The sequence below is a fragment of the Cucumis sativus genome, chromosome 7, assembly GCF_000004075.3.
Source record: "Cucumis sativus cultivar 9930 chromosome 7, Cucumber_9930_V3, whole genome shotgun sequence".
Classification (NCBI taxonomy): Eukaryota; Viridiplantae; Streptophyta; class Magnoliopsida; order Cucurbitales; family Cucurbitaceae; genus Cucumis; species Cucumis sativus.
The window spans coordinates 4,514,135-4,538,760 of record NC_026661.2 but is presented as its reverse complement, the minus strand read 5'-3'; the positions used below and the strand labels follow the sequence as shown (position 1 = coordinate 4,538,760).

The following is a 24,626-nucleotide window of genomic DNA, read 5'->3' as shown; positions in this document are numbered from 1 at the left end:
CCAACAAAGACAAGACAAGACAAAACAAAACAAACTATGATGAGTTCCAGTTAATTTGCAGCGTATTTGTGAGTTGGTGGTGAGAATTTTCCCTTGTAGAATGGTATTCCTTGATAATTTTGCCATTGTTACTTCCTTTAAGCACTTCAATTATAATAGAGACAAGCACTCAAAAACCAAGTTGTCCAATACAAAATCAAAACCACCAAATGGGCATACATTATTCAGTCTCAAAAATGGAAAATGGGTTCTACATCATTATAAACATATAAATGACGGATTCGGTTTCAATTGGAGCACTTACATAAATAGAACCTGCATGTTCCTACAAACTACGGATTCTATACAAGAGATAGCTCGCCGGAAGGAATTGATCTCTTAACAAGATTGGCCCAAGATTTGTTGGTCTCTTCAATAACTTTAAGGGCATAATCCTGCACACCATGTTACAACTTAAGCTCAAAGAAAATTCAATTCGAACAAAATTAGTTACAATGTCGAAGATTTTTTATGTTTTATTCTCTTACCCCGTATCATTGAATTGAAAAGTACGGCCCCCTTTGAGCTATAAACAAAAAAAAAATGCAAAGGACGAGGATTGAAATCTTGAGGTGTAGTTTGTGTATTTACCTTGTTTGCAGGCTTGTTTCCCAGACCAAATTTGTTAGCAGGTTTTCCATCGGGGATCTTGTAGTCTCTAAACCAGTCCCTAATAGCAGTTAAAGTTCCCTGCAGGTAGCTCTTGGATTAGGCAGGTAAAGTCTTTCACTCCAATGGTACACACCATATTATAGCATAGAGTACAACAGGATAGCTAGATACCTCCCCCAAAACAAAAATAAAAACGGACTGCTTTAAAAGGTAAAGAAAAATACCGGGAAATGTTTCTCGACATCATCTATATCATTCACTAGTGAAGCTTTAGGATCATCAAGTGAAATTGCAACTATTTTCCAGTCAAGTTCCCCTTCATCAATCATAGCTAAAGCAGCCAGCGGTTTCACTTTCAAAATCTGGCCTATCTTCCGATCACTTTCACCAATTTCAACGACATCAACTACAAAATAAAAAGAAATAGTTATAGAAAAATGAACAAAATCATCGGGTCTATGACTTGTGACATTCTATTCATTTGGATTAAGGAAGTTACAAAATAACATGAAAGTTCAAGGAAAATATCACATGGTGCGTACCGGGATCATTGTCTCCAAAGGCACCATCAACTTCAGAGTTAGCAAAGGATGGGTCTTCCCATGTTTGTGGAAGCAATCCGTAATTCCAGTTGATATTGTAGCTGCGAGACATAGAAGTCAAGTGGTTATGTATTAAAGGAAACGGTATTAGAGAATCATAATGCCATATGCAAGAGCCTCAGACCAATTATTTGGAAGAAAAAAAAACTACGCATAAAGCTTGGCAGTTGAGGCATTTCTACTTTCTCAAAGAGACCATAGATTCAAATTCCCTCACCCCACGTGATATGTAATATTATATATCTGCACATATAAAAAATCAAGGAAGACCTAGATATCCACATACAGTTCTTATGATTACAGCTACTTAAGATGGTCCAATTCTCCAATTCTTTTGAAAATCAATAAGTGAAGCAGAAAATTCTTTTACACAATGTCTTCTCAAAATAATTATCAGAGAACACAATGAAAATGATGCTACACCATGATGTACGAACACTTACAGAGAAAACAGGATACGGCAACTGGGTTGTGCTTTCTACATCCATCCATTTACACGATCAGGCACTTGGCCAAAATCTAAATTTTATTATATGATGTCTTACTCTAAAATACTTCAGTGCCCCATACAGATCCAACATAAAATATAGCAGAGCTAAGCAACAAAAACATAGTTATCTTACGGGTAATATCGAAGCTTCCCCTTTTTGGTATCTTGCTTTATAGGAGTGAACGGCTCATCGGTTGCAACCTCCATCTTTGCGCTGGTTTCTTTAGGAATTTCAACAATGAAGTTGAAAACACCATCCCCCAAATGCAGTGGTACATCATGCCAAGGGGAGACCTACACCATTGACAGAACTTCCTTCATAACATGACAAAATAAAATGTCAAGGAGTACAGCATTCTTATTAGCTCTTATAAGCCCGTAAAATTTTATTCAAATCAACTGTCTAGAACGAATACAAATATTCAATTTTTATAAGCAATGAAAAACAAAAACAATCCCAAATCACGATTTTCCTATTTGCAAATCTTCAAATAAATTGTAAGAGAATCAGAACAAAAGGTGCACATTTACATATATGAGATTCTACTACAGAACACACAGAACAACAGAGTCTCCGTAATCCATGATCTGCACCCTCGCATTCAATCACAATTCACGATATTCTAAATATCCATTAAAGGGCTCCCCAGTTAATTAATTCCAATCAACCCCATTCATCTTAAAGTCCCAATTAATTCCTTTCAAAATCATTTTTTTATAAAAAAGAAAAAAGGAAACACCTTTTTGCCGGACTGGTCAGTGAAGAAGACGCGATAATCGAGGGTTTCAGGCTGGCCTTCCTCCTTGATCTTGACCTCGGGGAGATACAAGGCTCTGCAGGAGAATGATTTTCTGGAGGAGGGGAGTGTTCTGGAGAGGGAAATGAAATTGGAAGTGAATGGGAGGGTGTGGTTGGGGAGAAAGGAGGTCTTGGAGAAGAAAGAGGAGGCGGCGGAGGTAGTGGTGGCATTGGCTAAGACTCTTGCGGCGGCCATGGCTGAGAGATGGAGTGCTCTGGATCAGAGTGTAGTGAGTTTGAGAGTTTAACCACAAAACACGAAGGGGTAGCGGATGGATTGGCTAAAGGAGAGAGTGTGTGTGGCCGTTTCTTTGATTCGTCAATTTCCCATTTATACATTTTTCAAAATAAATACAATTCATTTAATTTATTGCATTTCTATTCGTAATAAACATTTCTCCAAATAAATAAACAATAAAAAATTAGGTCATAACACGAAAACATTTAGAAAAAAATACCTCACAACACTTGTATTTTGCTAATATGGTCGATATAATACATAATCAGTGATAGAAGATTATCAAAAGACTAAGTATCGAGTTTTAAATTTGTTATTTTTCCAATTTAGAAAATGTAATGATCTATTATCATAAATTTTTTTGCTATTATGGTTTTTAGCAGAAATAGTTATAAAAGGTGGATGGTCAAAAATAGCAAATTTGACTAAAACAAAAAATTAGTAAAATTTCAAATTTTATCAATAATAGATATTTATAGACAATAGAGAAAAATGAAAATTGAGTTGTGTAGCAAAAATTAGATAAATTTTATTATATTTTATAAATAGTTTTAATATTTTACAAAAAAAAATTAAATTATATTACCTATAAACACTATTAATTTATTAGAATCTTCATCATCAACTCCATTATTCAATCTTCCTCCTTTATTCTTTTTCTTACCATATGCTCTTGTCACCCACCGTTCAAATGAAAAAATCAAACCGTTTTGCCGAGTAGTATGAAATTGAATCCACGCTGTTTGACTCGATTTGTTATAAAATTAAATCGTTTCTTTTGTAGTTTGATTCGATTTTAAAACATAAACCGTATAAAAATCGAACCGAATCATTTTATTTAAAAACAAATTAAAAAAGTTTTATTATTATTATTATTATATATAATTAGAATTTATGTTTTAGTCAAAGGTGAATTTAGGATCAACATAAACAAAATTATATTGATAACAATATTTAGAACCATGGGTAAGAAATAAGACGGTCTATAATCGTCAGAAATCACTTTCTTTTTAATAAAATGAAAAATTGAAGTTGGATTAGGTAAACGAGGATCAAAGAGACTTAAGTATGCATTCAAAGAACTAATGTATTTTAGTAGCGGAATAAATGAGATTTGATTGTGTTTAGATGCAATCATAATAAAATTCATTAGTATTGTTTATTTTGATACGGTTTGAGTCAACGTAATTACGAAATCTAATTAATTAAAATGATGGTCCTCATTTGATAGATGGTAAACAACAGCAATCTTAATCAAATTAAGCTTAATTAAGATTGATTGATTAATGTTAAACATGGCCTAAGTTCTAAATATGTAATTTAGTTTTTTTTCTTCCGCTTATGTATTGCATTTCTTTGTCACTCTTTTTCAGAAACATTCCGTCAATTCCACTGTTTACTTCGTCTCGACCCTTCTTCTTCAGTCTTCACTTAACGCAAGCTTTCAAGATTCCATAGCAGCTCTCTAATTTTTTCCCCTGCCACTCTCCTTTGTTATTCTCTCAGCATTTAACCAATTGGGTTTTCCATTTCCTCGCAGGAAGTTTCACTACCCCTCGTTCTCTCCTTGGTTGGTATCCATTTATAGCTCTTTCCTTAGAATTCAATTGTTTGCTTTCCCTTCTGATTGATTTTCGGGAACTTTGCTTAGTTCTGGTAATTTTTTTTCGATCACCCAGAATTCGAAATGTAACTGTGTTGTGTTAAATTTATGTGGCTGTTGGTTTTTGCTCGTGTGCTGAATTTAATACTCTGATTTGGTTGATTGGTTCGGATAAAATCGAATTGAGGAGTATTTTGTTGTCACTTGTCCTTATTTATTTGCTTCCGTTTTACTTCTTGACTTGCTTTGTCTTATGGAACTGAAAATTCGGTTTGAAGAAAATTAGAAAATCGATTTGTTGTTGGATCCCCCCCGCATTAGGAAGTCAGTATTTGAGTGGTTTGGAGGATTAAGGTTCCAAAGAAAGTCAGTTTTTTATTTGGCTAGTCGTGCTTGGTCGTGTGGACACCAATGATAGGCTTATTAGGAGGAGGAGCTTGCTTGTTGGGCCTTTTTGCTGTTTTTGGTCGGAAGGGGGACGAAGACCTGGATCATTTCCTTTGGGACTGCTGTGCAGGCTGTGTGGAGTTGTTTTCTATAGGAGTTTAATATCCCTCCTCGATTAGTTTTTCAGAGAGAAATGTTGTTTTTTGTGGCTTGTTCGGGTGTGTGCTGTGTTAAGGGATATTTTGGGGGGAGAGGAATGATAGGATGTTGAGAGGTAGGAAAAAGGACATGTTTGGTCTCCCCGTTTCTGTTCTTACTTGTGGATGTCTTAAGTCGGATGATAAGTAAAGGTGTCGAAGGAAATATCATTGAGCCTTTTAAGACTGGCAGAAATGAAGTTGCTTATCCCACCTTCAATTTGCTGATGATACAATGTTATTTTGTTCCGGAAAGAGGAGTCTTTCCACATCCTCAACCGTATGGTTCCGTTCTTTAAAGAAATGTTGGGGCTGAAAATCAATAGAAGCAAGTGCATTTTTTTTTTGGAACCCTAATCCTAGTTGGGGATTCACTTGTAAGTCTTTGTTGAATCTGTTGTTGAATCCCGCTCCCCTAAGGAGTCAGTTTTTGATGTGGTCTAGAGGAGCAAGGTTCCTAAGGAGTTAGGTTCTTTATTTGGCAAGTCTTGCTTGGTTGGGTTAATCCGGTTGATAGGCTTGTTAGGAGGAGAACTTCGCTTGTCAGACCTTTTTGTTCTATGCTTTGTCGGAAGGCGGAGGAAGATCTTGATCATCTTTTTTGGGAGTGTCAGTTTGCGAGGGTCGTGTGGAGCTCTTTCCTTCAGGAGTTCAATGTTAGGTTTGCTGGTAGAGTTCCTTCTCCATCAGCCCTTCAAAGACAGAGGGTTTTTTATGGCTTGTCGGGGTGTGTGTTGTTATTTGGGATATTTGGAGCAAGAGAAATGATCAGGTTTTTCGGGATAGGGAGAGGGGGCATAGTGAGATTTGGTCTTTGGTTAGATTTCACGTGTCTCTTTGGGCTTTGATTTCAAAGAACTTTTGTAACTATTCCATAGGCTGTATTTTACTTAGTTGGTCCCTCTTTTCTTTCTTTAATGGTTGTTGGGCTGGTTTTTTTTGTATGCCCTTGTACTCTTTCATTTTTTCTCAATGAAGTTGTTGATTTCATTAAAAAAAATGTTTGGTCCTTAGCAAGATTTCACGTATCCCTTTTGTTCTTCGGTTTCGATGCTCTTTTGTTACTATTTTCTTGGTAATATTTTACTTAGTTGGAACACCTTCCTGTTTTTTTTTTGTAAGCCCTTGTATTCTTTCATTTTTTTCTCAATAAAAGTTGTTGCCTTCTGTAAAAAATTGGTTAATGAAGGTTTTGATGGATGCTTTAGGAATATGCACTTATTTCACTAAACACTACGTAATCTTTACTGGAATTCCTGGAAGATTACTTGGGAACCATTTGCAAAGTGATATGATTGGAATTGTCAATAGAAGTTTTAGTGGATATTAAAGATTGTTCTATTCTTCATTTTCCTCTTGTCTATTAAACTCTTGATTCCTTCTGTTATGTTTTGCCGACCTTGATAGACTCTATGGTTGGATGGTGATTGTACTTTTTTTATTATTAATTCCTCTCCCCGATCCTTGTCCATCTTTGCAACGATACTATGCAGAGAAGGTTCTGCAGAGGGGTGTTGTTGTTGTTGTTCATGTTCCTGTTCTTGTTTTTTTTGGTTGTTTCGAATATCCAACTTACATTTTCACTCTTACTTACTTTCCTTGGTATTTTAGAGTGCATTCGGCTATCTCACTGGTCCTACCTTAGGATTTGTCACCTGAAGTTTTACCTTCCATGGCTTCGTCTGAGATTGAGGTCGTAGCATCACCCAACCCAAGATCTCAGACAAACACTGAAGTTGCCATCGTGGACGTTTACTCTGCTTCTGCTTATGGTGACTTCCAGAAAGTGAGGAGTTTCGTTGAAGACCATGGAGCTTCTCTTTTGGTTCCTGATTCCAATGGGTACTATGCTCTGCAATGGGCTGCTCTAAACAACTTCCCCGATATCGTCCAGTACATCATTGAGGTTTTTTGAATTCTTTTTTCCAGCTTGATTGAAATGATATTATGTTTGTCTAGAATGTTGGAAGTAGATTGATTATCACTATTATATTGCAATTCTTTGTGTTCAGTCGCAGTTGTCATGTTTCTGTAATGCAAAGCTGGTGTAGCATGATTAATTTGTTGTTTGGGATAGAGGAAGAAGAGTAGAATTTTTTGGACGTGAAGAAAGTGCATGTCCTAGATTTTTATATGATGGATTTCGCAGCATTAGGGCATTTTTTATGTTGGTGTGGTTATGAAGTTTAATTTGATAGCCTTTTGAGGTTTATGTCAGTTCTGTACTGAAGTTTTTTATGATTTTTTTGTTTTTATCAGCATGGAGCAGACGTTAATTCCTGTGACAAATTGCAGCAGACAGCACTTCACTGGGCAGCTGTTCGGGGTTCAATCATGGCTGCAGATGTCCTCCTGCTGAATGGAGCTCGAGTGGAGGCAGCTGATATAAATGGGTATCGGGTAACTTTAAATATTTACCAACTTTTGATTTGGTCAGATATTGATGATGATGGGAGGACAACCTTAGGCTGTTCTTAAGTAGAGCTGAGCCTGATGTATTTCTATTAAACTATGAGAGCTACGCACTAGCCAACTGCACCTGATGTATTTCTATTCATTATTCAAGATATTAATATTTTAAATTTTAGTGTAGAGGATCTTTAGTGTCAAAACTAGTGGAGTATGAGTTAATGTCATCGCTAATGAGAGGATCTCTGATATATTGTGAGCTTCATATTTAAAACTGTAGAACTGTTCACTGTATGATATCCTCTCATGATTTATTTGTTTAGCCAAACACCCAATTTATTTTGAATGTAGATAGCTTACATTAAGTTGTTACTCGTTCAGAATTTGTTTGCAAGGAAAATTTATGACTTTAATAATATTACTTGATCAAAGTTTGAGTTCTCATAATATACATTAAGTCACTAACAGAGAAAGATTGTTTTGTCCAATTTCAGCATCTTAATGCATATCACTTTATATATTAAGATATCGTTCTGTATATATACTGTAACTTCATTCTTCTTCGTGATGGATTGCTGACTTCAATCATCCTCCTGTACTGCTCCTTTGATTTGTTTTTTTAATATTTTTTTAATTTTCTACTCAACATCATTATTTTAAAATTTTCTGCGTAACTTTTGACTGAATTAGTCCATTATGTGGACATTTTGGCCTGAAATGTAGGCAGTTCATGTTGCTGCTCAATACGGACAAACTGCATTCTTGAATCACATTGTTGCCAAATTCCATGCTGACTTTGACGTTCCTGATAATGAAGGGAGGAGTCCTCTTCATTGGTATGCCCCGAGACTTTGGATTTAGATAATAGATGCTCTGTATATAGTTTATTCATTTGAACAAAGCAATTAAGTGTACAAGTGTGGAGATTGATAGCATCCATTTCCCCCTTCTTTTTGGCCTGCTGACATCTGTAGTTAAAACTGGGATGGTTTAATTAAGTCTTGGAGACCTTTGTCATAGATAGATGTCAAATTTTGTTTTTGGTAAAAGAAACATTTCATTGATAAATGTATTGAAAGTAGAGACAAAGAACACACTGATTTACGTGAAAACCTGAGTACCAGGAGAAAAACCACGATATTTTGTTTTGATAAATTTTACAATAGGTACAATGAGGGAGAATAAAAAAAGGAAAAGATTTAGGAATTAGGGTAAATATTTCCATAATCTTTCCATAAATAACCTAATGGCCAAGTCCACTAATTCTAACAAAATGAAATAAAGGGAAAACCCCTTACAACAAAAGATGATTGCATAATAGAACGTCATTTGCTGACAAGAAAAGATAAACTAAAGTGAGTAAAAGGGTGCACTGTTTTTCACCAAGAAAAAGCAGCAGACAACCAATTCCATAAAACGAGGAGAGGAAGAAAAGTTCATGAAAAAGTCGTCTATTCCTTTCTCTCCGTAAGCTCCAAAAGAAAGCATGCATGAGAGCCAACCAAACCAATTTCTTTGTACCACCAAAAGGATGGCCCATCAATAGAGAAGCCATAGCATTAGAGAGGGAATTAGGGCAAGTAAAAGGCCATACAAAAGCAGGCAAAACAGTACCCCAATAAACTATGGCAAATGAGCAGTGGAAAAACAAGTGGATTGGAGGTTCAACCTGATGAGAACACATATGACACCAAGAGGGAGAAATAATCATGGCATGTCAAATAAGTCGAGCTATTTAGTTAGAAACGATTATTTATTTATTATTCCCTCTTCTTTCCCAAGTCCCCCAATTAAGGTATACGAGGTAATTGTCGTAACTGAGTTACCATACAGACATGCATGCATCTCTAAATATGCTAAATAGAAATATTATAATATTTAGTATATTTACAATTTCTTGCTGACTTTTGGTTAATGTCACCTGACAAAGTTTAATGTAGGCATGTAATGTTCATCGTTGGTTAGTGGGGACTGTTTATTTTTTGTAATTATTCCAGAAAGGATTTTCCATAAGATCGTTTAACATCGTATATTTGTATGTGGATTTTTGAGCTTTCAAATTTGACATTTCTTGAATTATCTCTCCTAGAAGAAAATTTTGACTTGATTGTAAAAAGATGTCAAATGCCCTTGGCTGTATCAAATAATTGATTCTTTCACATTCAGGCTTGGCTTTAATTTTCTAACCATTTGAATTGTGTAAAAAGTTGTTTTTTCTCTTGTTCACCTAAACAAATTGATTAAGTGAAGGTAAAGGGTTGAATAATATCTTCTCTTTATCAATGTTATACCGTGGTCTTCTCCCCCAGGGCAATCATAAGTATACATTTTAGCTTCTCATGGTTTCTTTTGTTTTTCCCTTCATTTAAATGATATCTAGAAGCTTTAGAACGAAGTTCATCTAATGGTTTCAATCAGGGCTGCATACAAAGGATTTGCAGATACAATTAGACTTCTTTTATTCAGAGATGCAAGCCAAGAAAGACAGGATAAAGAAGGTATACTACAGATTCATTTATGCATTGGGACAGCTGTTATTCATTGGACTCTAGTTTTTCAATTCTTACTGGTGTCATTTCCAGTGTGATCATCTTCCTGGTATAGAAGAAGAAATTTGCATTCTTAATTATTAAGCTCAGAACGTTTTGTGGTAGTGATGGCTATATGTTGTACATTCAGTGTCTGACATGTCCGCATAAAAGGAGAAGAAAAGCTATCACATGTATTTCTAACTGTGTCCTTAGTCATCATATACTCTGTACTTCTTTTCAGTGCTTCTCCCATGTGCATTCTTTTTTCTTTATTTATTTCTTTGTAATATGATAAACTTGCCAGTTTGCACCCCTCTTTCAGTATTACGGCTTCAAAGATGTGATATAATTTTTTGAAACTTTGTTTTAAATTAAAATTTAGCTTCAGTTATTGAATAAGAAATACTTTAAATGAATGTACTTGTTGAGAAAGAAAACTAAGGCCGATCAGTGGTTGGCTTTGCACTGGATAGCAATAACTCATTGCACTTATAGTGATATTCTTATCACTCCATCAAATTGTTCAATTTATGGTAGAGGACATGCTAATTATTTAAATATTTAATTGCGCATCTTGATTCATCTAATTATTTTGTTCTAGATTTTATCAAGTTTTTCTTTGCTTTGTGCTTAGGCTGTACCCCTTTGCATTGGGCTGCAATAGGAGGAAGCGTGGAGGCATGCACTGTTCTTGTGCATGCAGGAACAAAGAAAGAATTGTTGATCAAAGACAATGCCGGTTATACACCTTTTCAACTCGCAACTGATAAAGGTCATCGGCAAATTGCTCATATCCTCGTATGTTACCTAACAAGAATGTGCCCCGTGCTTTTGATAATGAAGTTCTATTGTCTTGTTTAGGTCATATTCAAGCTGATATGATATTGGGTGTTTTGATTTTTTATAGTCTAAAGCACAACGGACGCATCGCAGCCACTTGGGAGCAAAATTGTGCACTAGGAAGATTGAAAATTTTGGTTATGCCCCTATTTTACTATGTGTCATCATTATTCTGGTGATCCTCTTCATCAACTCAGTTCTTGCAGGTGCTTCACCAAGTTATCTTCTCGTTAAAAATTGCAATTTTACTTGGAGATTATGTCTGACTTATTATTGACTGTAGGCTCTAATCTTGCGAAGGTTACTGCCGTTATTGGGCTTTGGGCGTGGACTGCCCTCTGTTTGGCATTTGTTTCTCTGTTAATGTTTTATAGATGTAGTAGGTAATTCTCTAACCTCTATGGCACGGACTCATTCTCTATATAACTTGTTTGATCAGTTCTCTAGACGGTTCATAATTTATGTGTATACAAGTAATTCTTAGAATTGTATTCCCCTAATAATTCAGTTATAAAAGTATGTTAAATTCAAAACGTTAAAGAAATTGATTGCAATTTCATGTCCTATTTACATCATAATGGTGACACAAGCCTTTTTTACTCTTTGTATACAGTAGCCCTCAGGAGAGGAGAGTAACAAAGTAACCGAAAAATAGACAATAATACCGAAATACAATGAATGATCTCAACAAATCTTTTTGGTCCAAAGATTCAAACCTTTATGAAAAAATGAACAAATAAAAAGGAAAATAAAAGGAATGGATAACAATTCAAACAAATATTAATCCTTTTCAAAGAACCAAAAAAATAATCCAAACGAAGCACTTAAATAAAGGCCAAGAATGATGAGTTCTGAGCAAATGAGACTGAAGGAGGGAGGAGCCAAGAGAAACTGAAAAACAATGATCTTGAAAAACAAAGATGCTCAACTGTGCTAAACACTAGACCACCAAAGTAAAAGCCACAGATTCCACCACCAAAAGAAATATAATGAAATCATAAAAGGTTAAAACTCTCATATTTAATGAGAAGCGAACTGCAACTCAATACATTGATAAAAAAACTACAATCCAATACATGTAAGAAAGGTTTTTAACTATGGTCTAGATTAAAAAAATCTTTTAGAAGATATTGATTTTGCTCCTCACATTAGATTAAGCTCTTGAGGTTCTTGGAACTCCCTCTCTGAGTGAACTCATCTTAAGCATCAAGACAACGGAATTGGTTCCTTTTTCTTTTTTTCTTTTTTCCCTTTATATGTTTACTCTGCCAACTGCCGTGACTATTTTTTGAGTCAGATCAGCAGCAATGATAGCAATTTGTAATATCCTTGGTTCATAGCAAGGATGGGATACTGTGTCCTTTTTTATAATCTTTAATCATGATTAATGTAATTGTTCCTAAGCTTAGAAAAAAAATGATAATTTTTACTATTATGTGCAGCAAAGATCCAGGATATATAAAAAGACCCGGAGAGTTGGGCAATCCTACCAATACAGAGGTATATGTGTCTCTGTTTGAGGAATTTCAGTGTCTCTTTTACTTCTAAAAACAGCACAGTAAATGAGAAGATCAAAGGCCACATAAAGGGATGCTCTTTATCAAAAAAGGTTCTTTGGTTTCTTTCCTTCCAAAGAACCCTAAAGAAAGTATGGGTGAGATGCATCTGCATTAAAGCCTTGGCACTTTTGAAGGGGTGGTACAGCAATAGAATGCTAAGAAGATATTTAACATCTCTAGGAAAAATAAAAAACCATCCAAAAGCTCCACATATCCAAAATCAGATTTTCAATGCAAATTAAATGTACACTGAATGGATAAGTGGCTTTATGATTCACCATCAATCTTGCACAAAGAACACCATCCAGTGGAGATGGCCAAATGTGGCTTTGTCCTTTGGAGAACATCTTTGGTATTGATGGCCGTGTTGGCAATTTCCCATAGGAAAATTTGATCTTCTTTGATTTGTCTTCCATGCTTGAAAAGAAAAGAATGTGGGTATCCTTAATTGTTACCTTCCAGACAAAAATTCCCCACCTTCGATGTGTGTTCGCAAGGGTGCTTCCATTTTTTTCTTCTACTCTTCTTTTGTTGTCATCTTTTAGCAGAAAACTGGTTCTTTCAACTTTTTATTTCATAAATGAATATTTTGCATTCTTTAGGATCCTTTGTTGAGCATTGATCTCAACAATTCTTCAGTGTGGGTGGGGAATTGGTCACAACTATGCCCTACATGCAAGGTTTATCTCAGAAACTCTTTGATATTAAATGATATTTTAAAGAACATAATTTTGTGGTGTAATTGATGAAAACATTCTCTCTTGTGATCTAAGTTAACGTTATTACGTTTCTTTCAGATAATTAGACCCGTTCGTTCGAAGCACTGTCCTACTTGTAATCGATGTGTGGAACAGTTTGACCATCACTGTCCGTGGATATCTAATTGTGTGGGGAAGGTGAGAAGTTGTGCTTGTTCTTAATTTTGATCTTTAATGTGTTACTCTTTTGTGGATCTTGTTCTCCAAGTTATACAGAAGGGAGAATTTTGTACAAATTGTTCTAGTTATTATATTATGTTTTTCTTCATAGAATAGTTATTGTATTATGTATATAATAGATTATCTAACAGACACATCTGAACTATAAAGTTCCGTGTCACTCTTATCCTTACTAATTAGAATGCTTATGATATTTCCCTTGTTATTTTTTTTTTTTTTTTTCGTTCATATTTTAGTTTCACTAATCATTGTATATGTACCCAGCTGATTACCGACAACTTTATTCTTTTTAATTTTTTCTGATGCTCTTGCAGAGGAATAAACGGGATTTTTTTGTTTTCATCTGCTTGGGAACTTTGACATCATTCCTTTCTGGCTATATTGCCATACAAAGTATGCCATTGAGACAAGTGAATGATACCAATTTGCATAAGTTTTCACTTTTTTCTTTTGAAATCGATATGAGCTTTCTCTTCTATTGCAGGAATATTCACAGTGCCTTCAGCAGTGCCAACTGGAGAAACTTGGTTTCATCATGCGGTGGTTCATTATCCTGGAATCATTACGTTTCTTTTTCTGGATGCTATTATATTTATTGCTGCCACAACTTTGACCGTAGCTCAGGCATCTCAGGTAATTGTCAAAGACTCAAAACCATCATGGTTTTTTTTTTTTTTTTTTTTTGTTGATAAGAAACAATTTCGTTGATATATGAAATTACAAAAGAGAGGGGAAGAAGTGCCGAACCATTGGATTTACAAAAGACATCTCCAATTGGTCAAAAGGGAATCCAAACTATAACATTTTAAATGTTTAGATAATTTACACACTGTGGCTCAATTTTCCATATCAAGATATAGACTATATAGTCTTTTTAGTTGCGTCATCTGTTTCTGGCATCTTCTGAGACCACTTATATTTGAGGACGTATTGAACCTCTTGGGATCTTGATAGGATTGGATTATTATAACTTTTTACTCTAAACATTCTTAATCGCCACACTTTTGGTAACTCTCAACCTAGTGGATTGAGTTTTGAAGGAACCTGTTGTCTAGATTCTCAACCTGTCATCAAAGAAAACACCGTTATAACCACCATGTGTTGGCATGTTATTGTGTGCGAAAAAATACATAGGGACTTTAAAGAAAGGGAGTTCAAACCCCACAATGATCACTTATCTAGAGTATTATTAAAATCGTAGTAGTTTGTTGGCAACAAAATGTTGCAGGGTCATACAATTGGCCTTTGAGATTAATCGTGACGTGTATAAGCTTGAAAAGTATGCTCATAGGTATTAAAGAAAGGAAAAACTTATCACTTTGAGTAATTAGCTGTCCGATTTCATCCACCTTTTCCCTGGTTAAATTTTGTGACTGAACCATATGTTAATGCCGTTAGGTTTTCATGGAATTAGCATATATTAGTCGTTGTTTGATTTCCTCAAGGGCTGTGCAATCTGGTTGTAGCCAGGACTAGGTGTTCCAATAGAAATGGATACCAGATAGTATCCAAAGCAATAGGTTAGAGGTTGAACATTTCCAATGGCTACTTATCCAAACCCTTCAACTTATCTTTATTTTTTTAAAAAAAGGGAAATGACACAATGACACAAATGCTAGCTCAATAGCGTTAAAGGACTAATGCTAGCTCAAGTCACAATGACACAAAGTAAAACATGACTAACCCTGCTACAGCCAAACATGAGAACTATGTCAGAGAAACAAAAACATTCCAAGTTAAGCATAAATCTTCACTGGAAAAGTTTGCAAAAAGCTGGAAAAGTGAACAATACGAGTAAAGAGAACCATGAGCTCAACTAGCAATTATGAAATGTTTTAGATACTTAACATTATCATGGGTTTACGTCATTTCCAACTTAGCATACTAATGTTGATAGAAGGATGATTCATTGATGCAGATAGCACGAAATATCACCACTAATGAACTGTCAAATGCCATTCGCTATGGTTATCTTCGCGGTCCAGATGGGAAATTTCGGAATCCATATAATCATGGATGTCGAAAGAATTGCTCTGATTTCCTAATTCAAGGCCATACAGACGACGAGATTGCTTGGCCTCCATTACAACGTGCCGTCAGTTAGATTGATCGCCATTGCACAGTTTTACATAAATTAATCACAATCCTGGACTTCGCATCTCCATACCCTCTTGGAGCTGGTTATTGGTCAACGACGTTGGCCGAAATCCTTCTGTTGTTGATATACACGTACGAATGAATTAGAATGTCCATGCTGTCTAACTGACAATGTAAGCCATGAAATAGGGTAGAAATGAAAGGTCATAGAAAGATACTTTTATAAGTTGATTACCAAATAATGAAACAACAACTGACTGTAAAATTCATTTGGTACAGTGCTCATGTAACTTGGAAGCTCTAATTTCACTCATGAGATTAGACCATCCTATCTTGTTTCTCTATTATGATTGCATATTGCTTTTATGGCTTTATTTTGGTGTTGATTGAAAACCCTTATTACTTCTTGCACATGAATTCGTCTTTATCTATTGAAAAATATTTTCTTATATTACCTACAAAACTAAGTTGGTTGGGAGAGAATCAGATTCTGTGGCTACAATGGCTAAGGCAACACCGACAAAAGACCAGTTTGTTTAGTTGTTCTTTTTTCCATTCTCTTTCTTTCATTCTTTAGATACTTTCTATTCTTAAAAGAAGAATGTCATACTATAAGTTAAGCTTACTTGGTGATGTTTGGATTCTTACTTTCGCACACCATGCTTTAGACTAGATGTAACTATGATCTAGATTTAGATTGTATTACTATACTTTTTTTCACTTTTTAATTAAATGATGTTTATATTGTAATGGTGTAGTACACTGCACTTAATGCAAGTTCATGTATTACCAATAAAACCAACTATTATGAACAAATATCAAACATTCCTAAAAATAGTCCCTCTACATCTAAAAGGTGTTCAAAACTCAACCAACGACAAATTAAACACTTACGATAAAGTTATCAATCTTTATGATTTTATTAAAATTAATGTTATTTTTATTTACCATATATAAAAAAAACATCACACATTGTTCGAGATGAACTATTATCTATATAAATATGTTTCATAATAATATTTTATTTTAATGTATTACATATAAGTTATGATATTTCATGGTTAATTTTTATAAATATAACGAAACATTAACATTTTTTTCATCCTCTTAATTTTTATTTTTTTCAAAATATGAAAGAATTTTTTTCAAATATTTTGTTCTATTTTATAATTTCTTTTTTTTAAAAGTAATGTTGAAAATTGAATAGTATACTTTAGTTGGAGGTTGAAACGCTCCGCCCCAATAGGCAATAGCTTCTTGAAAAACCCAATTTCCTTACCCATCACTCTCCACTCTCCCGCAGCCCAACGTATCTTCTCCTTCCCCATTCTGTATCTCTTTGCCTTTCCAACGCTCAATCTTCCTCAATACTTCTCCTTACTTTCCATCTCCGACCTTTCATAACTCTCTTCAGTCTTTCAGTTGCTTTCTCATTTTCTCACCGCACTTTTCTCACCGCACTTTTCTCCTTTCCTGGTATTCTTTCCGTTTCTTTATCTTTCTTTCTAATTCATTTTATCTCTTTCCATTGTGATTGATTTCGAGCTTTATCGCTGAAGTCCACCAACTTCTTTTTTCTCTCTCTTTTTCCCACCCGAAATGAAATTTGTTTGTGTACAGTTTTATGTGGCTGCTGCTTTTTGCTCATGTTCTGGAATCCGAATTGAGTCGTTTGTGGTTCATGTTTTTTTTTTAAAAAAAATTGAATCAAGGGGTCTTTTGTTGTGATTGGTTTTCTTTAATTTTGGCTCCGTTTTACTTCTTGACTTGTTTTATCGGTCTCTTGTTCTTTTGAAATTGAGAAATCGTTGCCCCCATTGCTGATTGAAGTGAAGGTTTTGATCCCACCCTGTAGGAACGTGTTGTACTAGCATGAAATTGTGGGAATTGCTTGATGATTGCCCGGGAACTGTCTGAGGAAAGAACTATTGAGATTTGTAGAACTCAGAAGTTGTGATTGGTTTTTTCAAGAAAAAATTTAATGGTTCTTATAGATTAACTGTTTCATTAATCAGCAGATTTAGTTCTGATAATTGATCCGCTTCTCCCCATCCTTCTTAGATTAGAGCGAGAGTACACTCACCTATCTCCCTTGCTTGGATTCGGGTTTCACTTCCTGCATCACTTTTTTGGTGGTGTTTTCTTTTTGGAAACAACTGTTTCTTATAGTGCACATACAGACCAGCACGCGTATTAGTAGACAATTGTCTTATTTTTCATATTTTCATGACAGGTCCGGCACATGTCCTCTTTCAGAACTGCACAAATTCCCCTAGTGAGCTCTCATCGTGAGGTTTATGAACCCTGTGATGATTCGTTTGCTTTGGTTGATGCACTGTTAGCTGATCAAGTTAAATTGTTAAATCATCATCCAACATTGTGCTTGGAATTTGGTTGTGGTAGTGGCTATGTTATAACATCGCTTGCTCTTATTCTGGGAAAGGAAGCTTCTGCAACCCATTATATTGCTACAGACATCAATCCTCATGCAATTAGAGTCACTCAGGAGACTCTAGAAGCACATGGGCTTCATGCAGAGTTGGTATGCACTGACATTGCATCTGGTTTGGAGAAACGACTGGCTGGATCAGTTGATGTGTTGGTTGTGAATCCACCCTATGTTCCAACCCCAGAGGACGAAGTGGGTCAGGATGGAATTGCTTCTGCTTGGGCGGGAGGGGAAAATGGTCGCAGTGTCATTGACAGGATATTGCCTGTTGCTGATGTTCTTCTGTCTGATAAAGGCTGGTTGTACATGGTTACTCTTACAGCAAATAATCCCGCTCAGATATGCCTTCAAATGAGAGAAAAAGGATATGCTAGTAGAATTGTTGTGCAGAGATCAACTGAAGAAGAGAGCCTTCACGTGATAAAGTTTTGGAAGGATGCTGATCTCCAAGTTGATGGAAAAGATTCAACACATAAAACAGGGCCTGGAAAGGTTGTCGAGTCTCTAATTTCACAACTTCCTCGTCTCTCGTTTTGGAGAAACAACAGCAACACTAGCAGATGAATGAGTTATCAGAGTACGTTTCAAGACCTCATGTCTTCTCTAATAATTCATCGTTTTTATTTTAATTTTCTGCCGCTTTTCTGCTCTTCCTTATACACTCGACCAAGTAGCTGTTACTGAAAGTCTCATTTTAGTGAAAGCAATAAGTAATCATCCCTTAGTTTGGATTTCACTCCGATTACTATGCCATCTTTCTTCGAAATCCTGTCCCATTATCAATGTTTCTCCTCACTGCCCATCTACGCTAACTAATGAAGATCGAATTCAATGGTGTGAATCTAATTACCATGTCTAGGTTACCGCATTCTTCCTTGTTTTAATTTTTCTTCATATTGTCTAACCACGCTTGGAAGATTTCTCCACAAAACTGAGCTTATATTTACGCTCCATTTGGATTATATGTTTTTTTAAAAATAAGCTTTTAAATATAGTTCTTTGACCAATGAATTTCTCTGCTTTTCGATTCACTTTCTACTCATTGTGTTGAAAACCAAGCCAATTTTAAAATATTGTTTTTAAAAACTTATTTTTGCTTTTGGAATTTAACTAAGATGTTTGGGGTGTTGAGTTGGTTGTTATAGTTAGTAGTTATTATAATATGTGAGTTATAATATTTTGTATTTGGTGGCAAGCTAATTATAGCTTGGGTAGAAAATAGTAAACAATCTAACAAAGGTCAAAGATAGAATGGGCAGGAGAATAGTAAGCCTTATAAGAGAGAGAGATTTGAAATTGTAATCTTGTAGTTAATGGTAGATTATAATAGTTGGATTAACCGACTATTATAATTAAATAGGATCCCCAAACGTAATTAGCCCACTACACCCACTTGAATTGGGAGTCCAAACCCCCCTAAATGTCTCTTTAATAAAGATGAAAATCTTAGTATGGAAATAAGGTGACAAGCATAATTAAGGTTAAGTGGTTATCAAATGGGGTTGCAGTGATACAATTTCAATCCCTAAACATCATTGGGATGACCTGGTGGTCAATAGAGGCCATGGGTTTATCAAATGACTCACCTATCTAAAATTTTTTTGATACCTAAATATTGTAGGATTAAATAAGTTCTCCCAGTGAGATTACTTAAGGTGTGGGCAAGCAGGCTTGAGCTCTTGCAGTTATGTTGAAGAAAAAGAAAATTAACCTCGTGATTCCACACAATTTACAGCCTAAACATACACAGCCGGCATCGTTTAAAACTAGTAGAGTAGATACATGCATGCCTTTGCTTTGTCTTTAATATTAGTTAACGATATTGAAACTTGAATGTACTATAGACTAATTTGAGTAGCCATCTTCTTGGTCGTGCCTCTCTTGCAGGACTTGAGACTCATCCATACATCCTTCATTGTTACACAAGCAACAAGTCCAACCTTTCAACTCTTGTGCATTCCACAGGTGCATAGTCTTCGTTTTTGTAAATGCAAATACCTATTTTTTGACCCTAAAACTTCTTAGAGATTTGTCGTAGTTAGTCATTAACTGTCACCTGCTGAGCTTGAAAGTTCAAGTTCTCTTAGATCATAGGAATCGCTGTTTCATTAACAAGATATCACTGAAGATCTATGAATTGGGCAGCTGCAGTTGTGTTGCAACAATCTGTCTGAATGTTTTTGATGTACCACATTTGTTCTCATCTGATGATTTAGTTTTGTCACTATTTTCTTCTAGTTCTATATGTGTTCCTTAATCCTTTTGGAGGTTGAATTTCATTTGGCTATTTCATTTCTTTTTTTGTAAGCATCATACTGGCTTGATCCTTTGCTTTCAGTAAGCTTATGGTGTGTTCGAGAATGATTTGAAATAGTTAATTGACATTTGTTTTAAGTAACAATATTATCAATTGTTTAATGTTAGTGTGAAATTCCTGATTCCTAATCAACACGCAACTATTTTCTCTTAAATCACCTAGACAACTTGAGAGTTGTTGAAGTCCTGGTTTAAGAGTTGAAAATCTAGCATATGTTTAAAATGAGAGGAAAAAACAAAAGAACATGATCATAAATCACTTTTTAATGGAACCTATCATTTATTAAAATTGTTGCAAATATTTTTAAATGTAGAAAAATATCATTCACAAAGAGACGAAGATGATCAACTATCTAATAAAATACTTGTAAATATTTTGGTTGATTGATTTGAAACAATTTTTAAATTAAAAGGTTTGATTTATGAAATATGCAAACTATAAAAATGTGTAATACATTAATTTTCATAGCAAAAAATAAATTTTATGATAGTAATTAAACATAAAATTTATCAAAATTAATACATTAATTTTCATAGCAAAAGATAAACTTTATGATAATAATTAAACATAAAATTTATCAAAATTAAATTTAGATGGAAAATAATCAACAAACTTCCTGCCGGTAGAGATTCAATTATTATCTAATAGATCAATTAATTTTTCGAGAGTTCGAGAACCATTTAAATACAAACTTAAAAGTAGACCCAAACCTAAATATTCGTCCATAAGTTCTCTTCATTTCACTGAATAGAAAAAGAGTTGAGGAGTCAAGATGTCTTAATCACTCAAATCTCTTAACAAGAGATATTTGGATTGAAAAAATTTACAATTTGAACAATCAAAACAAAACAAATTCAAATTATGAAAGCGAACATAATTAATCTTCTTTCCAAGAGGTTGAAGATTTGATCTCCACCTCATAATTGTTGTCTTGAAAAAAAAATCCGAAATAATCAACTCTATTCAAACGAATCCTCAGTGCTTTGATGATAATCCATTTTCAAGCTGAAAAGGGACCAAACAGTATGCTTTTATTGACCCATTTTCCAGCTGACCAAACAGGACAAAATTGTTAGAACACTAATCAATCATCAAATTAACCGAGCTATGCATGAGGTATCTCTAAAATTTCACAGGCATTATAACGAGGAAAGGAATAACCTCATAAACCAACTATTCTGTTAAAATCATAAAACAAAACTGCAACGGGGAGATATGGGATTAAAGGAAAATTGGACATGCCTCCAAGTCTGTGAAACAATCCCGGACTTCTCTAATAAATGTGTCTACATATGAGAATGGACCTCCCAATTGATAGTTCGAATCAAGATAAATACAACAGTTCATTTACATAGATACGAAAATCTTATACTTGATGATAGTTGCCTTTATATTCCTTTTCTTTTCTGTTCGATGATTCATTATTAAAAGAAAAAAAATGTTACACATACCAAGCAGCAGCGACTAAAATATCAGCTGTTTTGGATTCCACTTGGCCATGTCTGATTCTTGACAGGGATAAGGATAGCTTCAACCTCCGACAGAGTTTCCTCATCCCTCCCAAATGTGGCAAGTTCTTCAGCAGCAGCTACGTTTTCCTCCACCTGATTCCAAGTTCTAGAATACATTTAGGGCAGCTGACTTAGCACTAATCTCACCTATCTCCAACTTTGTAATATTTGGCCATATAATAACTCGTAGGGTTTTAACATTCTAGGTAAGAATATAGGACGAAAATTAAGTGATCATCCTAGTCAACCTTCCGTTTAGTCACAAACGATTCTGTTACTTTAAGGACTAAAATTAAACATTATTGAAATCTTAAGGACAATAGTGTTTGATTTTGAAACATAGGAACCAAAAAGAAACTATACCGACAACCTAAAGGACCAAAAGGGTATTTCTCCCTTGAAAGTAATATTGAAAGAGAATACCAAACAATGAGATTATTGAGAGATACCTGTCCGACAGAGTTCATGCCAACCAGCACCGTTGAAATATCCTTGTTCACAAGACTGTATTGGATGGCTAACTTTGAAATATTTTTTCCTTTCTTTCTACAATGAGCAGCCGCAGCTTGGCATGCAGACTGTTGGAGTTTAAATGAGAGAACGATGTTATTTTCCAGCGTAAAGCAAAAACTCAAACAAAACAGAGTTGGACAAATAAAAGATAAAATTACAGCACTAGAACAAATGGTTTTGGATTAGCTAGTATGGTTCGAACAAATTAGTCATTACAGCATCCTATAATAAATACCTAGAAATTATTTTCATTTCACGATATCAAATTCCCATAGTGGGGACCTACGCCCCATCAGAGTAACGAACGAGAAATGCAATCCTCCAAACAAATGCGTCTTACATGAGTGATGAAACTAGTAAACTGAAAGTGATTTCCCTGTTCAGGCTTTTAAGTTTCACAATTCAAGTTCCAAGCTAATAAAAGAAAAGGGGTGAGGAACTGTACCTTTAATTCCGGTGAAGCTGGGTGCCATTCTGGGGGACCTTGATCAGTTAGAAGTCCCATTGCTAGAGGAGAAGCACTGATTATTCCAACTCCCTTACTCTTCAAGTAAGGTAGTAAATCTAACAATGTTGAATCATTAATACTGTAGTGACAATATGAAAGAATCACATCAACGGTGCCGGGTGGTACTCGATCAAGCACATACGTAAATATTTCCAACGGTAATCCTGTGATACCAATGAAACGAGTCTTCCCAGCTTCTTTTAGCTTTTGAAGTGCAGGAATCGTCTCGTTCACAATCTGAAATAAACTTAGGCGGTTGAAGATCTACCTTTTTATTTTAAAGTATAACAATAATAATTATGTTAATAACCATTTAGAACTCAAGGATAAAGTTGGACAACCTATAAAACAGAAGGTCATATGACCGTATTAATAACTAAGAGTCAGTGGTCAGTAAGTTCTTGAAAAAGGCAAGAAATCATCAGATAAGTTACACACCTGATCAAGAGATCCAAATTCAATATCATGGCAATGCAGTATATCAACGTAATCTAGTTGTAGCCTAGCCAAACTCTCGTCAATGCTCCTTGTCACCCTCTCAGCACTGAAATCAAAACCCTCACCATATCTCCCACACTTTGTTGACACTATATACTCACTCCTTGGAACTCCTAGAGCTTTCAGTCCCTTACCAAGCATCTTTTCTGATAAGTTCCTTCCATAGTACCTACATGCATGTAGTAGAAGAAGCAAACCCACATTAACCACTAGAGCCAGACATTAGTAAATCACATAATTAATCCATTAAATCATGTACAAGATAACCAAACAAGCTCTAAAATATCTTTACCAATGAACTAAACATATAAAAACGAACGATATAACGTAGATACTCAAACCCTATAACTTACAACAACATCCAATTAGACATCAAACTTAACAAGGTTGCAGCTTTGACATTTGTTAACATACCCAAACCAATCTCAACACACACACACACACACACACACACACACACAAAACGTAATTTAAAAAATCGAGAAAACAAACAAAATAAATCAATGAATTACATACGGGGAGGTGTCGAAGAAGTTGATGCCAAGACAAAAGGCTTCACGAACGGCAGCGACGGCATCCTCCTCAGAAACGGGGCTGAAGACGCTGCCTAGAGGGGAAGCACCAAAGCCGACACTGCTGGTTTTGAGGCCAGTGTTTCCCAGTTCCCGCAAGGGGAGCTTGGGATAAGAAACCGCCATCGATTCCGATGAAGCTGACAGAAGTAAGTAAGAAGAAGAAGAACGGAATTCTTCGATTTTGCCGGGAAAGGAAGTGGAAGAGAGATTCGGATTGTGAAGAAAAACGCCAAGTTGAGGGACCGGGTTGAAGAGAGGCCATTAGATTGGATCCTTTTAAGATCCATTGGGTTCCATACTTGGTACGAACATTGGATCCCTTCACTCTTGATGAATTCTACCATTAGAAAGAATGTATTAAGAACACAATACAACACATAGCTTACAAATTACAAATGTATGAAAATTTTGTGAACTAACCCAACACTAAAAACTTTTCTCTAAATAACCCATTTCTAACAAGTGATAATCATGGACGTTTACAAAAATAGCAAAAAAAAAAAAATTATCAACATTTTCTAAATTGCAAAAACGATAAATTTAAAAGCATATTATCGTCTGCAATTTTTTTTTTTAATTTTGTTGTAATCTCATGCAATTTTTCCTTTTTAAAACATTGTGTCTCCCTAGTAAACGATAATAGTCTACAAATGGGATTCAAACAGAGTTGAATAATTAAAACACCGTTCAATTTGGTTAAATCTATATTTTTACAACTTACAATAAATATAGATAAAGAAAAAAGTGACCCTTGCAAAATTAGCAAAAGAAATTATGATAATAAGGTTCATGTCACTCAATTTTCTAAATTACGAAAGTAGCAAATTTAAAAGCCGATAATCCTATAATTTTCGTTTGATAGTCCATCTAATAGTTCTATGATTACCATATTGTATTATTAATTTTGTCATATT

The 24,626-nt window shown here is 35.0% G+C and overlaps 4 protein-coding genes across 9 annotated transcripts; 2 read left to right on the top strand and 2 right to left on the bottom strand.

Moving 5' to 3' along the window:
- Positions 1-106: 106 nt before the first annotated feature.
- Positions 107-2,868, bottom strand: LOC101207157 (soluble inorganic pyrophosphatase 6, chloroplastic). Its single transcript, XM_004136858.3, has 6 exons — positions 2,484-2,868; positions 1,877-2,037; positions 1,194-1,294; positions 876-1,057; positions 631-729; positions 107-434 (listed from the first exon to the last, which is right to left on the bottom strand). The coding sequence occupies exons 1-6, from the start codon at positions 2,736-2,738 to the stop codon at positions 342-344; spliced, it is 891 nt and encodes a 296-aa protein (XP_004136906.1). The 5' UTR covers positions 2,739-2,868; the 3' UTR covers positions 107-341.
- Positions 2,869-4,135: 1,267 nt separating this feature from the next.
- LOC101206919 (probable protein S-acyltransferase 23) lies at positions 4,136-15,725 on the top strand. Its single transcript, XM_004136857.3, has 14 exons — positions 4,136-4,350; positions 6,579-6,873; positions 7,227-7,367; positions 8,100-8,212; positions 9,795-9,874; positions 10,542-10,705; positions 10,815-10,953; positions 11,031-11,130; positions 12,190-12,247; positions 12,909-12,986; positions 13,104-13,202; positions 13,559-13,637; positions 13,729-13,877; positions 15,163-15,725. The coding sequence occupies exons 2-14, from the start codon at positions 6,640-6,642 to the stop codon at positions 15,346-15,348; spliced, it is 1,620 nt and encodes a 539-aa protein (XP_004136905.1). The 5' UTR covers positions 4,136-4,350; positions 6,579-6,639; the 3' UTR covers positions 15,349-15,725.
- Positions 15,726-16,574: 849 nt separating this feature from the next.
- On the top strand, positions 16,575-20,184 carry LOC101206675 (methyltransferase N6AMT1). Of its 2 annotated transcripts, none has more exons than XM_011660540.2 (3): positions 16,575-16,817; positions 17,575-18,367; positions 19,649-20,184. In XM_011660540.2, exon 2 carries the CDS (start codon positions 17,584-17,586, stop codon positions 18,352-18,354), a length of 771 nt encoding a protein of 256 aa, XP_011658842.1. In that variant the 5' UTR covers positions 16,575-16,817; positions 17,575-17,583; the 3' UTR covers positions 18,355-18,367; positions 19,649-20,184. The 2 variants fall into 2 exon arrangements, with proteins under 2 accessions (XP_011658842.1, XP_004136904.1); XM_004136856.3 differs by having other exon boundaries at positions 16,579-16,817; positions 19,678-20,089.
- Positions 20,185-20,732: 548 nt separating this feature from the next.
- LOC101206435 (L-galactose dehydrogenase) lies at positions 20,733-24,050 on the bottom strand. 5 transcript variants are annotated; one of them, XR_004218452.1, is made up of 6 exons: positions 23,654-24,050; positions 23,078-23,306; positions 22,577-22,876; positions 22,068-22,196; positions 21,559-21,724; positions 20,733-21,157 (listed from the first exon to the last, which is right to left on the bottom strand). XR_004218452.1 is itself a non-coding variant. In XM_031889323.1 (6 exons), exons 1-5 carry the CDS (start codon positions 23,833-23,835, stop codon positions 21,580-21,582), a joined length of 972 nt encoding a protein of 323 aa, XP_031745183.1. In that variant the 5' UTR covers positions 23,836-24,049; the 3' UTR covers positions 20,733-21,112; positions 21,559-21,579. The 5 variants fall into 5 exon arrangements, 3 of the variants coding, with proteins under 3 accessions (XP_031745183.1, XP_004136903.2, XP_031745184.1); XR_004218453.1 differs by having other exon boundaries at positions 20,733-21,112; XM_031889323.1 differs by having other exon boundaries at positions 20,733-21,112; positions 21,559-21,711; positions 23,654-24,049.
- Positions 24,051-24,626: the final 576 nt, after the last annotated feature.

Bases quoted from the DNA above. Each gene is read 5' to 3' on its own strand.
- LOC101206919 (XM_004136857.3), top strand. From the start codon at position 6,640: ATGGCTTCGTCTGAGATTGAGGTCGTAGCATCACCCAACCCAAGATCT. The intron at 7,368-8,099 runs GTAACTTTAAAT...CCTGAAATGTAG, and splicing joins CTGATATAAATGGGTATCGG to GCAGTTCATGTTGCTGCTCA. The intron at 12,248-12,908 runs GTATATGTGTCT...TGCATTCTTTAG, and splicing joins GCAATCCTACCAATACAGAG to GATCCTTTGTTGAGCATTGA.
- LOC101207157 (XM_004136858.3), bottom strand. From the start codon at position 2,738: ATGGCCGCCGCAAGAGTCTTAGCCAATGCCACCACTACCTCCGCCGCC. The intron at 1,295-1,876 runs GTAAGATAACTA...TATGTCTCGCAG, and splicing joins GGGAAGCTTCGATATTACCC to CTACAATATCAACTGGAATT. The intron at 435-630 runs GTAAATACACAA...CATGGTGTGCAG, and splicing joins GAAACAAGCCTGCAAACAAG to GATTATGCCCTTAAAGTTAT.
- LOC101206675 (XM_011660540.2), top strand. From the start codon at position 17,584: ATGTCCTCTTTCAGAACTGCACAAATTCCCCTAGTGAGCTCTCATCGT.
- LOC101206435 (XM_031889323.1), bottom strand. From the start codon at position 23,835: ATGGCGGTTTCTTATCCCAAGCTCCCCTTGCGGGAACTGGGAAACACT. The intron at 22,877-23,077 runs GTGTGTAACTTA...AGTTTATTTCAG, and splicing joins AATTTGGATCTCTTGATCAG to ATTGTGAACGAGACGATTCC. The intron at 22,197-22,576 runs GTACAGTTCCTC...AAACTCCAACAG, and splicing joins CAGCTTCACCGGAATTAAAG to TCTGCATGCCAAGCTGCGGC.